Raw genomic sequence first — 13,703 nt, forward strand, 5'->3', positions numbered from 1 at the left:
AAACAATGCTAGAAGCTTCTCTAAAAGTATATATACGTACGTACCTATATACCATAATATACCGCATGCATAATCATATACTTATTTTATGCTTTATTGTTGTAGATCCTAGCTTCAGATTATTATAAAATTGAAAAAAAAGCGGCAAGTGCGAGTCGGTCAAAATTAGGTCGATAAAAATTGTTGTAGTTCGTTGATAATGCATATTAAAAAAACTATAGATCTCGTTCAAGCCAATTTTCGGTGGAAGTTTGCATGTTAATTCAAATTCAAATATTTTTATTCAAAATAGGATGTGAAATCACTTATTTAAAGTCAAAAAAAAACTACCACCCATTCCAAATTGAATGCCTCAGGCCTGAGAAGAATGGGCGCAACAAACTCAGCGGGCTTTTTTTTTTCATCAAAAGTATGTTTTACAATTAAAGTAACATTTACAAAGTAACATTGTACAATTAAACTTATTATTTAATAGCCTGAGGGCGGTCGCTCCATTCCCAATCTGTGGTATCATTAAGAAAGTCATTTATGTTATAGTAACCTTTACCACACAAACGTTTTTTAACAATTCTTTTGAATAACGTAACACCTTTGTTTTGAACATTTTCTGGGATCTTGTTGTAAAAGCATATACATCGCCCCACAAAAGACTTACTAACTCGACTAAGCCGAGTAGTAGGCATCATCAGTTTATTTCTGTTCCTGGTGTTAACATTATGGTTATGACAGTTTCTGTCAAATTCACTTATGTGGCTATGAACAAACATTACATTATATAGAATATATTGAGAAGCAACAGTCAAGATGTTAATTTCTTTGAATTTTACTCTCAATGATTCTCTAGGACCTAGGTTATAAATAGCGCGAATAGCCCTCTTCTGCAGCACAAATATTGTATTAATATCAGCAGCGTTGCCCCATAGCAATATACCATAGGACATAATACTATGGAAATAACTAAAGTATACTAGTCGCGCCGTATCTATGTCAGTTAATTGTCTAATTTTTTTAACCGCGTATGCTGCAGAACTAAGTCTGTTCGCCAATCCTTCAATATGGGGGCCCCATTGTAATTTGGAATCTAGTTATGCCAAGAAATATAGCAGATTCCACCGGTTCTATCACCTCTCCGTTTAACAAAACATTTGCATTTACATTTTTGACATTTGGTACGGTAAATTTAATGAATTTAGTTTTCTTGCTATTTAACAATAGGTTATTAGCGCTAAACCAGGACACGATGTCAGATAAAATATCGTTCACTTCGTCATAAATAGCTTGGTTTCTTTTCACTTTGAAAATCAGTGAAGTGTCGTCCGCAAACAATACTACCTTATGTTTTTTCTCTATAAGATTAGGAAGATCATTTATATAGATAAGGAAGAGGAACGGTCCAAGAATAGACCCTTGTGGTACCCCCATACTGAGAGGAGTCCCAGGAGATCTTCTGCCATTCACGTCGACCCTCTGAATTCTATTGTTTAGATATGAAGTCTGAAGTTCGAGCGAAGTTCCTTTTATGCCATAGTGGTATAGCTTCCTGACCAGCGTTGAATGTTGAACACAATCAAAAGCCTTAGATAAATCACAGAAGATGCCAAGTGCATTCTGCGATTCCTCCCAGGCATCAAAAATATTCTTGATCAGCTCAACACCTGCATCCATTGTTGAACGTCCCCTAGTAAAGCCAAATTGTTTCAAATGAAGTAACTTATGAGAGTTAAAGTAAGTAAGCATTTGGCTTAAAATTATTTTTTCAAAATTTTTACTAAGGGTCGGCAAAACCGACACAGGACGATAGTTGTTCAGGTCAGAAGAGCATCCCGACTTAAATATTGGTGTAATTTTACTGTTTCAGAAGGTCAGGAAACACGCCACGATTAATACAATTATTAAATACTATTGCAAGATATGGTGCTATGACATCAATTATTGAACTTATTATTTTAACAGAAATGCCCCATATATCAGCAGTTTTTTTCATGTCTAGAGATTTAAAAGTTTTAATTATTTCTCCAGGGCTTACAAAACTAAAATTGAAACTTTGTTGACATCCTATAACATTTTCCAGAAGAAGTGACTCAGCAACACTGGTGGAGGAGACAAGAGTGTTTGTGATAGAAACTGGAATCTCAGAAAAAAAATTCTCAAAAGCAATAGCAACTTCCTGCTGAGATTGAATTATTGTATTGTTTATTGATAGATTATATTCAATGTTGCGGTCTTTCAATCTTCCAGATTCCCAGTTAATAACATTCCAAGTCATCTTTATTTTATTTGGTGCATTTTTAATTATTTGTCTGATATGCATAGACTTTGCAATAGAACAAACACTTTTAAATAATTTAGAGTATTTTTTAAAATACTCGAGAAAAGATGTATCATGATTATACAATGATCTCTCACTATACAGTTCATATAGCCTTTGTCTGCTCCTATGAATGCCAGCTGTTGCCCAATCATTAAATGACAGGAGACCACCTGATTTGACTGTCTTAGAAGTAAATATAGAAGCAAACTCTGTTTTAATTATTTTAAATAACATATCATACATTTCATTTGGATTAATATTATATTTGAATAAATCCAAATTTGAGAGTTTAACTGACACATTGCCTCTATATTTCTCCATTCGCCTATTATTCACAGGAACAAACGTAAACTTTTTAATTTTAGTACATTTATTGACCTCAATATTAAAAGAGGCTAACTGACGAAAGTGGTCTGAACTCAGTTTGTTAATTATTGCCTGAGAGATGGGTTTATAATTGGTAAATATGTTATCAATACAGCTTTCGGAGGTGCCAGTTACTCTAGTAGGCTCTAAGAAAATATTGGTTAAATCATATGATTTGAATAAAGATCTGAATCTAATACTGGTTGAGGATTTTTCTAATAAATTAATATTAAAATCACCACATATCATGATATACTTCTTAGACTCAGATAATTTTAATAAAACCTCCTCCAATACACAATGTACATCATATATTTTTTTTTAGTTTTATCATTCTCTTATTTTGGAAGTTACAGGGGGGGGACATATTTTACCACTTTGGAAGTGTCTCTCGCGCAAACTATTCAGGTTAGAAAAAAATGATATTAAAAACTTCAACATAATTTTTGAAGACCTATCCATAGATACCTTACCTTACACGTATGGGTATGATGAAAAAAAATGTTTCAAAAAGAAAGAGTTTCAGTTCTAAGTATGGCGAACCCCCAAAATTTATTGTTTTTTTTCTATTTTTGTGTGAAAATCTTAATGCGGTTTACACCATACATGTACTTACTAAATTTCAAGAGTATAGCTCTTATAGTTTCGGAAAAAAGTGGCTGTGATTTCACAGCTTAAAGAAATGTCCGTATTTACGGACGGACAGACAGACAAACACATAACGAATCTATAAAGGTTCCGTTTAGTACTATTTGGCTACGGAACCCTAAAAGCAGTAAGTTTTAAACATTTTAGCTTAATTTGATTTAATATCATTTCGAAAAAAAAGATATCGTGTGAGGTAGATATACATACTTAACCTCGTCATGCTCACCGAAATGGCATTCCTTGCGGCGGAGTCTCCTTCCTTCAAATATGTGCTAGGGGAACGATGTCAGGTCCATGCGTCAACTCGTGAACTTGCTACTTGTGCCTGTTATAGTTAATAAATATTTGTTGGATGCAATTACTAATTATGACAGTAATCACGACCATCATGTTCACGAAGCATCCTTATGAAATATTTGATATTATTTAAACTTGATTCATATATTGGATGCAGCACCTTACAAACTAATTTGTAATGTTTATTACAGCCATTGCCAAATACTCAATTTGATTGAAAAGAGTGGCCGTTGAGTTTCTTGTAAGTTCTTCTCACGAGCTCTACTTTTTCCGGACATATGGTAGATTCAGTAATTTTATAAGAAATATTTATCAAAGAGGATGTAAATACTAAGTAATAATATTTATAGTGCCGATTCAAAAGCGCTTAGTTTAAGCCTAATTTTATAAAATTTATTTGACTTTGACAAGTTAAAACTTATTATTATTCATATATTATGACGAGCCATATAGCCGAATGTCTAGTGATCCTGACTACTGAGCTAGAGGTCCCGGGTTCGAATCCCGGTAGGTGCAATCAATTTATATGATGAATATGGATTTTTGTTTCCAAGTCATGGATGTTAATATGTATTTATGTATGTTTAAGTAAGTATATCGTATTAAATATATCGTTGTCTTGTACCCATAGTATACAGGCTATGCCTAGTTTGGGGCTAGATAATTTGTGTAAAAGTGTGTCAGAAAGTGTGTGTTAGAAAAATTTAAATATTGAATTATGCTCTCCATGCTTTTGGAGAGCAGTGAGGTAATAGGCCTGACGTTTGCCGGATCCGAACTGTCTACTTTTTTTTGGATCGGATGGACAAAAGCTGAATTCCATCGTCGTTTATTGACGTTTGAACGCAGCCCATGAGATGATCCGTTTCTGCGTTAGCACTATGGGACCTGTAGACACAGGCGTAGATACGGACGCGGTCCTCAAAATCTACAGAGAGCCTGAGAGTAGACAGACACTCAAAAAAGGGACGGGGAGATGGGCTCCGGTCCTCGAGACTAACCTATGCCAAAAACAAAGCGGAATTAGGGCGCTCTTCACGCCGGTTTTCTCTGCCGAGTATGGTACTTAAGCCAGACGAGTCCGGCCCGTTCGTGATATTCTTTTTACGCCCCGGGGAAGCACAGGGCGAAGAGTTTTGGCTTGAATGTGTAAAAAGCAAACAAACCCACATTTGCGTTTATAATATTAATTAGTATAATATTAAGAAGATGCTTTTGTTAATACAAAATTTTAAACAATTGAACGTAAATAATTTCCACTCATTCCTCATGTACGTTGCCAAGCTCAGCCCTAAGTATCACATCGTTGATTGCCTTTTCAGTCAACAGTCTCAGTTGTGGAGGCAGCTTGGATAACCTCTCCATCCATTCTAGCGCCTGCGGGTCCACCTTTATGCGGCTCGAGTCGAAGATATTGTTAATATCTTTTTCTACATGATTGGCTCTAGGAGCTGGTGAGTCTGTAGCTACTTGTGTATTCATCACCTGATGATTGCTGAATTCCAATGTGTGACTCCACTTCCTTTCAACACCTTCTTCTACATGACTGGTACTGGCAGTCTCTTCATCTGATTCTGGTTCTGTTTTTATAATAACTTCATATTCAGCTCTACCATCTGAATTTATTGTCGTAGTGTCATCACATTTATTTGTTGTGATCTGGAAATTCAATATTATATTATTTATTTTAAGCATAAAAGTTTGATTATAAATCTAATATATTTTAATTATAATCAGACAGATAGGAGAAAGCGCTATATATGTTTTTATATAAGATAGATACTCACCTGAGGCAACCGCCCAGGAACATCCCCAATACCAGGGACCAAGAAATACATTGCCGGCTTCTGCTTGAAGGTGTCCTTTCGGTTTGAGGCCTAAAATAAATTAAAGTGGTGTTAGAATAAAATAAACAAAGTAGGGTAAATCGAAATTGAAATATTTTAATATTTTTTTGTGTTTAAATGCACAACATTAATAAGAAACCGGCCAAGTGTAAGTCGGACATACAGACGGGCAAAGTGATTCCGAAAGGTAATAAGGCTTTTCAGGCACAGAATCCTAAGAAGTCGGAAAATAGTTCTTCGCTTTTGAAAAAATTAAATATTTTTGCAGACAAATACATTGGATTGCATTTTGGTTTTTATTTTATTCAAATCCTTCATGCGAATGATAACTTCACACCTTCTGCATATTTTTATCACACAATCAGATGGATATATTACACCTACTTTGTCTCTTTCATATATGAGTAACTTTATTTAACCGACTTCAAAAAGGTGGAGGTAATCAATTCGATCAGTATATTTTTTTTATGTATGTACACCGATTACGATTGAGATTTATGATCCGGTTTACGTAATTGGCTCAGTAGTTTTCATTTTATGAACATTCTTTATGAAAATTTTTGTTTACCTCGATAGTATAATTGTTTGTGTAAAAAAAAACTGCGTTACAAAAACCGACTTCAAAAACTGAAAAGTATCAAATAACTAAAAATTTTATTCAATACACCTTTATCTTCAATATTATTAAAATACTATTATTTTTAACAGACACGCGTGGCCAGACAACCTTAATAATTACAGTAAGTAAGCCGTTTATAATATTAAGTTTTATTTTGTTTAGGGATTGGCACCGACTTAAAACCTATCAATAGGTAGCACATATAAATAATAGCATGTTATTAATATTAAAGGTAAAGGTGTATTAAATTAAATTTTTAGGTATTTGATACTTTTCAGTTTTTGAAGTCGAATTTCTTAAACGTAGTTTTTTTTATTTCTGTTAAAGAAATTAATGCTGACATACACTTAATATTACATTTAATTTTCTTTATTCATTAATTAGAAACAAATCCGGCAATTTATTCAATTATAAGTACCCAGCGTAATTATTTTATCTAAAGTAATAACATTCCGAATTAATTAATTAGGTAATTGTCATTAAGCGTATTTTTAACTTCCCGCTAAGAAAATTTAAAAATTTCAAGGAAGTTAATGGTTTTTCCACGTTTTGCAAAAATTGAATTCTCATCAGATCTCTACGTTCTGAGGTCCTACTCCTAAAATCGATATTCGATAAATCGTGGCATTAGTCGTGTCGAATCCTACTCTTAGTTACATCGTAATCAATGTCGAAACGATGATTGACCGAACGAAACATTATTCGATATTATCGGTCCTAACACTACCCTTAGTTGAAAATGTCAGACACGAATATTCGAATTTCACAAATAATCAAACGTCACTTTTACGATAATCTCAACGACACCTTCTAGGCTGTCGATAGCATCGATTCAAGTATAGATATATTTGCCATACAATATACATACTTAATAAATATTATTGAAATAATTATATGTGATTTACTATTCAACAGAATTTTTTTACTACTAAGTCATTTAAGTCATTTTGTTGATCATTAATCCGTAGAAATAATGCAAATGGCCGCCTGAGAAATAGCAAGTCGACGAGAAGGGTTGAGTAACTTTTTTTAAATTTTATTATCCCCAAGTTTTGTATTATTTATTCAATTCTAAATGGCCATATTATATTCATTACATATTTTTTTAACATTTACATTATGTGTAAATGATACCAAATTGGTGGTGCAGAGTCTGGCATGGTCCTTAGCGCCTAGCATATAGCGCGACATAGCACAGATAACATTTAGGTTTGAACATATTTCATTCACACTAACATCGTAAAAAAATCAGAATATTAGTCTATGGTAACGATAAACGATAAGGAATTCGAAAATTTGTTAGAGTAGGATAGTTGCGATATATTCGGAGTATTATCGTATCGTTCCGAATGTATAGTTGTCGATTTTGCGAGTAGACCTCCTGACTACTCTCGCGAGGTCGTCACTATGTCTGTATGTGTGTGTGTGTTTGGAAGTTATAAACCTCCTATAACTTTTGAATGATTTGACCGATTTCATCACGATTGGCGCCATTCGAAAGGGCTTGGCCAAATTTAGATTTTGAATACAATGGACAGATTCGGACCGGTAGATTTTAGAATAACTCAAATAAAAACTACGAAATTTTAAAATGTGTTTTTTTTGAATAACTTTGAAACGGCTTTACCGATCGATTCCAAACTAATCAGCTCTTAGCCTTGAAAAAACCACGTTATGTGAATTTATCTAAGACTAGCTGACCCGTCAGACTTTGTACTGCCTCAATCGATAAATAAAAGACCTAAACTTTTCTACAAAATAACCTAAAACAAAAAAGGAATCTTTTTTTTATTAAAACAAATAAAAAAAAATATTATTACTTTCGATTAATTACACAATATGATGTTGCTTACTAACAAAACAGAGATTTCCTGAAATAATGGCTATTTGTAAGGTTTCAATTTAATATTGAAAGACACATACAGTTATGAAACAGTCTGTTAATCAATTTAAAGCTTTCTGATAAACTTGCCCTCTACAGAACTGTAATGAAAAAATAAATTTTTCATTACAGTTCTGTAGAGGGCAAGCAACATTTTCGTAAGATCTACACCTCCCATGTGCGCGTTGCAGTGCCTGATGATTTCAGGACAGATGCCAGCAGACCAACTGGCGTTTCGGCCTCTTGTTCAAGTTTCTTTTTATTAAATAGAAATTTAAATGCTTCGTTTTTATGGGCGCTGGTCTTTAACAGCAAATCTTGGCTATTTATAACGTGTATTCTTTATGTTGGATGATGATGGTGAAGCTACTACTGTAGGTTGCGACGGCTCAGGTGTAACAGGTACTATTCGATTAATCCTAGGTCTTTTGATGACGGAGGAATGTATGAAAGAAGAGAATCTTGAGCTGAAGAGTTCAGGGAAATGGTTCCAATAAATGGTTGTGCTGGTACTGAAGGGCCGGAATCAAATATCGTTTGCACTTTTGCAAGGTCACATTCACCGTCAGAAAGTAAGTGAAGATTTTGAAGCGAAGGATTCGGTGAAGATCCATTACTGAAGTGCTTTTGAAAAATAATATTGCCAAATTCACAGTCAGACTCCGAATTTTCCTCATTATTTGATGATTGATTGGGTTTTGGGACCAAAGCAAGTATTTTTCTGCCCATTGAAAGCACATGCAACTTATTTACCAAAAAAAACAGAAAATAAGCTAAGCTTTTGTATGCATAATGAATCGGTTATGGATTTGGCAGTGTGTACTACGAGATACATCCCAAATAAACACAAAACTGTAGGACACTTGGTAATGTGCACGACGAGATACACCTATTTAAAATAAAAACCAACAAAGAATAAAACCAACCAGATGATTATTTATACTGCAAATTATTTAATTTATTAGAAAAACAATTATATTTAATTTAATTTAATTAAAGATTGAATAATGATTAACCTGTGAAATGTAATTCCATCTTTCGCGAGAGTAGACGCTGTACTACACTTTACACACCATTTCACTTAGCAAAACAGCATTATAACGGTAAATTTGAATTTGAAGGAAAGGGATGTAAAAAGAAACACCAAGGCGAGCTGTTTTTATATTAATTTCTTCAATGATTAAAGATTGAATAATGATTTACCTGTGAAATGTAATGCCATCTTTCGCGAGAGTAGACGCGGTACTACACTTTACACATCATTTCACTGTACAAAACGGCATTATAACGGTAACACGGACAATGTTATTACTGTGATTCAACGGCGAATTAAATATTAAATAACAGCTTACTGGCTGGCGCTCTATATGTAGAACATCATGCCTCATAATAATTTGGCTATTTGGCTTCTAGTGCCTTTGTATGTAGATTGCTATATTTAGTACGCACATATTTGAGGTAAGATGCTACTCAGCACTCTTCGCAAGCAAGTACATATGACTATCTATATAATAAAATATTCCATGGTTACCGCGGGATTTGTAAAGAACTAAAATTCACATTGATGTGCTATACTTATACCAATAGTACATTTAGTTTTTCAAAGCAATCTTCCTCGAAATAAGATTCTGTTTTGAAATGCATTTGATATGTTGTTATTACTCTGTGGCTTTATGCGTCATTGTCACTGTCATTTATCTTGTCACATATATATACGTAATGTACGGTAGTCGGCGTATTATTATTTATTATCGATTAGAATGGCTTCCTTGGTTAATTAAAATAAAATAAAGTTCTGTATTTCCAAATTAATATAGATATTGTTATACTAAAAAGGTGTATTATTTTAACGGCTTCATATAATATTTTGTGAACGGGTGTGAAAACGGGAACCGGAACTAGAATAGGACATTAGATAATCTTCAATTCCAAACTTGCTTATTATTTCTAAAAACCCTTTACCTACGCGGAGTAAGTCGCGGGCATCAGCTAGTATTACTATATTTATATTCTGGGAGATAATAATTTATAATGCAAACATCAAGTCTACAAAACAACAAAACCACTAACACTATTATGTCTATAATGAAACTTACCAAATCTTTTGTAATGTTAGACACTTCATCCCCACTTTCATCGTCATCAGATTTAGTCGACGATAAAAATAATGCCTATAAAAATTAAAAAATAAAATTAAACTCACGCTTACCATTTATTTAATTTAAAATATATAACAAAGTACCTACCTTGCAAGGAATCGCTTGTCGTTTTAACCTTTGACGAGATTGATTACTAGTAAAATACAAGTCTTTGGCTCTAAAGTGATCTGAGCATATCAATGAATGTCTCGCTGGATTCCAGTTATCCTCTCCACGACTTTGTCTTATTATTTCTACCCACCGTTCTCTTAAGGATGGTTTATTAGGTAATCTGTAAAAGCAGTGCAAAATATGAATATATTTTAAATTATTCTTAATCATTCCGTTACTTTAACCTTTATACATGGTAAATAACGTTAATATTGATTAGATGTCAAAATAAGTTTAACTCTTTCTTTACGAACGTCCTGTGGGAGTATATTTTATTAACCTGTGCCCGTGGGGGCTACATATCTAAGCAGTCCCGAAAGGGTTAAGGTTATTTGTCTGCTTGGTTTTTTTTTAAAAAACACTTTCAAGTAATTTCAGCTCCATACTTATTACCATTTCTGAGTTTAAAGTTAAAACCCTATCAGAGATTTAGGTATTATTACGTAGATAGCAATAGTATCAATTATTTATGTGCAGCTTCAGCACATGAGTAAATAAAACGGTACAGAGACTTAGCTTCATACAACCACGCGAATTGGTTGCACACTCTCGAACACTGGTTAGAACCGGTTTATGATCGCACAGACTATCCAAGAGTTAACGCGACACACGTAATGTTTCATTGGTTGTTTACTATACTGTATGCATAATAATACGAGAAAAAATAAAAGTGTAGCAGATTTTAACTATCCCAACGACTACAAGGGGTAAGCAAATTTTTGATTATAAATAATATTTATATTTGTATGATCCTTCTGGTTATGGGATCACTGTACATCGCGGTATGTTTTCACCATTTTATTATTATTGCAAAATTTTAATATATATAACATATTGATATTGACACACTTTTACACAAATTATCTTGCCCCAAACTAGGCATAGCCTGTACTATGGTTGCCAGACAACGATATATTTAATACAATATATTTACTTAAACATACATAAATACATATAAACATCCATGACTCGGAAACAAACATCCATATTCATCATATAAATGAATGCACCTACCGGGATTCGAACCCGAACCTCTAGTTTAGTAGTCAGGGTCACTAACCAACCATTCGGCTATATGGGTCGTCAATCTACTATTACAATTTTACTTAACACATGTTTATGGGTTGGTTGGTATATAACTATGTATGTATTTGTTTTAGTTTTGTTTATAACACTTCCCAATATCTAATTGTGCTAAAATTTGGTATACCTGTATTACTTCGGCGGCAACGCAAAAATATAATATTACACATAATCTGACGCTGCAGCCAGGATTATCTCTCTTTAATCGGGAACTCTCCAACGGTTAGTAGCACGGTCACTAAATTTTGTATGTAAGTTAAGTTTTGATATCTAATCACGTTTTTACTACAAACTGCTGTTGAATTGATGATTTTAACCCTACGAGGGAACTCCTTAAACATTATAAGAAGTAAATTTAATTTTGTTTAAAAAAATGTTTCTTTAAATGTTTAGTAATAATTCCGCCAATCTTTACAAAAACACTTCGACACGTGTTTCGCCTCTAAATGAGGCATCTAATAATTTTCTTAATTTTGTATGGCAAATATAATCTTCACCATGAACTGCAGCAAGATGCAGATAGGGCTGTCTCCTGACGATTGAACTCCTTAATCGCAAGTAACATGGAAATGAAGCTTTTAATATTTGTTTAAGATTAAGTTCAAAAAGGGGCAAAGTGCGAGTCGGACTCGCCCATGAAGGGTTCCGTAGCAGCTAGTAACATAATATAAAATATTTATAGAAGGGAAGATGATATTAAATTATTTAAGTGGAAAAGGCTAAAAAAATAATCTTTGTTCAAAATCATATTACAGTGCAAATGAGCTCTCATCATTAAACGTATAAAAAAATATACTTACAAAATTTTGTTTATACCAGTTATACAAATGATTTAAGTGTTATTTAGTCTGAAGCTCAGTCTCGTGCCAGATTTTGGCGAGACAACACGTCCTGAGGATGCCTCGTGTAGAGGCGAAACACGTCTCGAATTGTTTTAAAAACAAATATTGGCGGAATTAACACTAAAGAAAACATAAAACATTTGTATAATTATGGATTTCCGCAAAGTAACGCCTAATTCAATAATTTCTTTTTAAACCAATTTTTGGTGGTAATATGCATGGTAATGTACATCATATTTTTTTTTTAATTTTATCATTCTTTTATTTTAGAAGTTACAGGGGGGTGGGCACAAATTTTACCACTTTGAAGTGTCTCTCGCGAAAACTATTCAGTTTAGGAAAAAAATGGACGGACAGACATTTAACATCTATAAGGCTTCCGTTTTTTGCCATTTGGCTACGGAACCCTAAAAAAACCATTTTAATGAAAGATTATCATCAATACATGGTTCCTATTTCTTGCTTTCTAGTCGGTCTTTAGATGAAATAAATATTTAAAAATATATATCTTTCAAATACCTAAGCTGGACGGTAAGATATAATTATTTATATGAATAGATGTTTATAATATCTAAGCGGACACATTTAACTGTAAATCTTGTATCTAGGGTTATTTAATAGCGATGATCAAACGCAATAAAAAAGGTTGTGTTTAATTTCTCTTAACTTTTTGTGACAACCCTATTAAAATAGGTAACAATATTACCCGCTTCTAAGAAGCTTAGTCTCTTGTCCGTTTTATTAACTCAAGTCACGTCAGTACGAGATACTTCTATAATAAAATCTAAATAGAAATCAAAAAATATAATTATTTATTTCGTAAAATCTACAGCACATTACATCTCTTATTAGCTAGGTAATAAAGTACAGATCATTGGCCAACAGTGATTTTATATTATACTAGCTGACCCGGCAAACGTTGTTTTGCCATATAAAGTATAATTCACGCGATAGTTTTATAAGTAATAAAATATTGCCTATATTATAGCCTGTACATCATTTTGTTCTATTGTCAATAGTTTTTGCAGCGCACGCAAAAATAGGTTTTCGATTTTACACCTTGTGTTACAAAATAGCAATTTTATTACGGATCCCTAATTTTGAAAAAAAATCATAGCCCATAGCCTTCCTCGATAAATGGACTACCCAACACTGAAAGAATCATTCAAATCGGACCAGTAGTACCAGAGATTAGCGCGTTCAAACAAACAAACAAACAAACAAACAAACAAACACTGCAGCTTTATAATATTAAGTATAGATAGGCAAATACTAAAAAATAATCATTAATTCATAAATAATCTACTCGAGATAAAACAAATATAGCCAAGCGAGCAAGGAAAAAAAAAAATGTACGCATAATATCATGTCTTCTGTGTGTGTCTGTGTTTGGGTGTGTAGTGTGTTGTTATAATTAGTGTTTTTTTAATTATTTAGGTGGTTTGACTGATGTCATCTTTATTAAACAATATATTTTTAAAAATTATGGTAAAAATCTG

The 13,703-nt window shown here is 33.1% G+C and overlaps 1 protein-coding gene across 2 annotated transcripts in view; it reads right to left on the bottom strand.

Moving 5' to 3' along the window:
- Positions 1 to 4,785: 4,785 nt before the first annotated feature.
- LOC126967516 (THAP domain-containing protein 5-like) overlaps positions 4,786 to 13,703 on the bottom strand; it is a 35,072-nt gene continuing 26,154 nt past the window's right edge. For both annotated transcript variants that reach the window (XM_050812008.1, XM_050812007.1), the window contains exons 2-5: positions 10,217 to 10,400; positions 10,067 to 10,141; positions 5,410 to 5,499; positions 4,786 to 5,281 (exon numbers count right to left, since the gene is read on the bottom strand). In XM_050812008.1, coding sequence (XP_050667965.1) covers positions 4,883 to 5,281; positions 5,410 to 5,499; positions 10,067 to 10,141; positions 10,217 to 10,400 — 748 coding nt within the window. In that variant the 3' untranslated portion in view covers positions 4,786 to 4,882. The remainder of the gene's footprint in view (positions 5,282 to 5,409; positions 5,500 to 10,066; positions 10,142 to 10,216; positions 10,401 to 13,703) is intronic.

The sequence above is a fragment of the Leptidea sinapis genome, chromosome 13 (assembly GCF_905404315.1).
Source record: "Leptidea sinapis chromosome 13, ilLepSina1.1, whole genome shotgun sequence".
Taxonomy (NCBI): Eukaryota; Metazoa; Arthropoda; class Insecta; order Lepidoptera; family Pieridae; genus Leptidea; species Leptidea sinapis.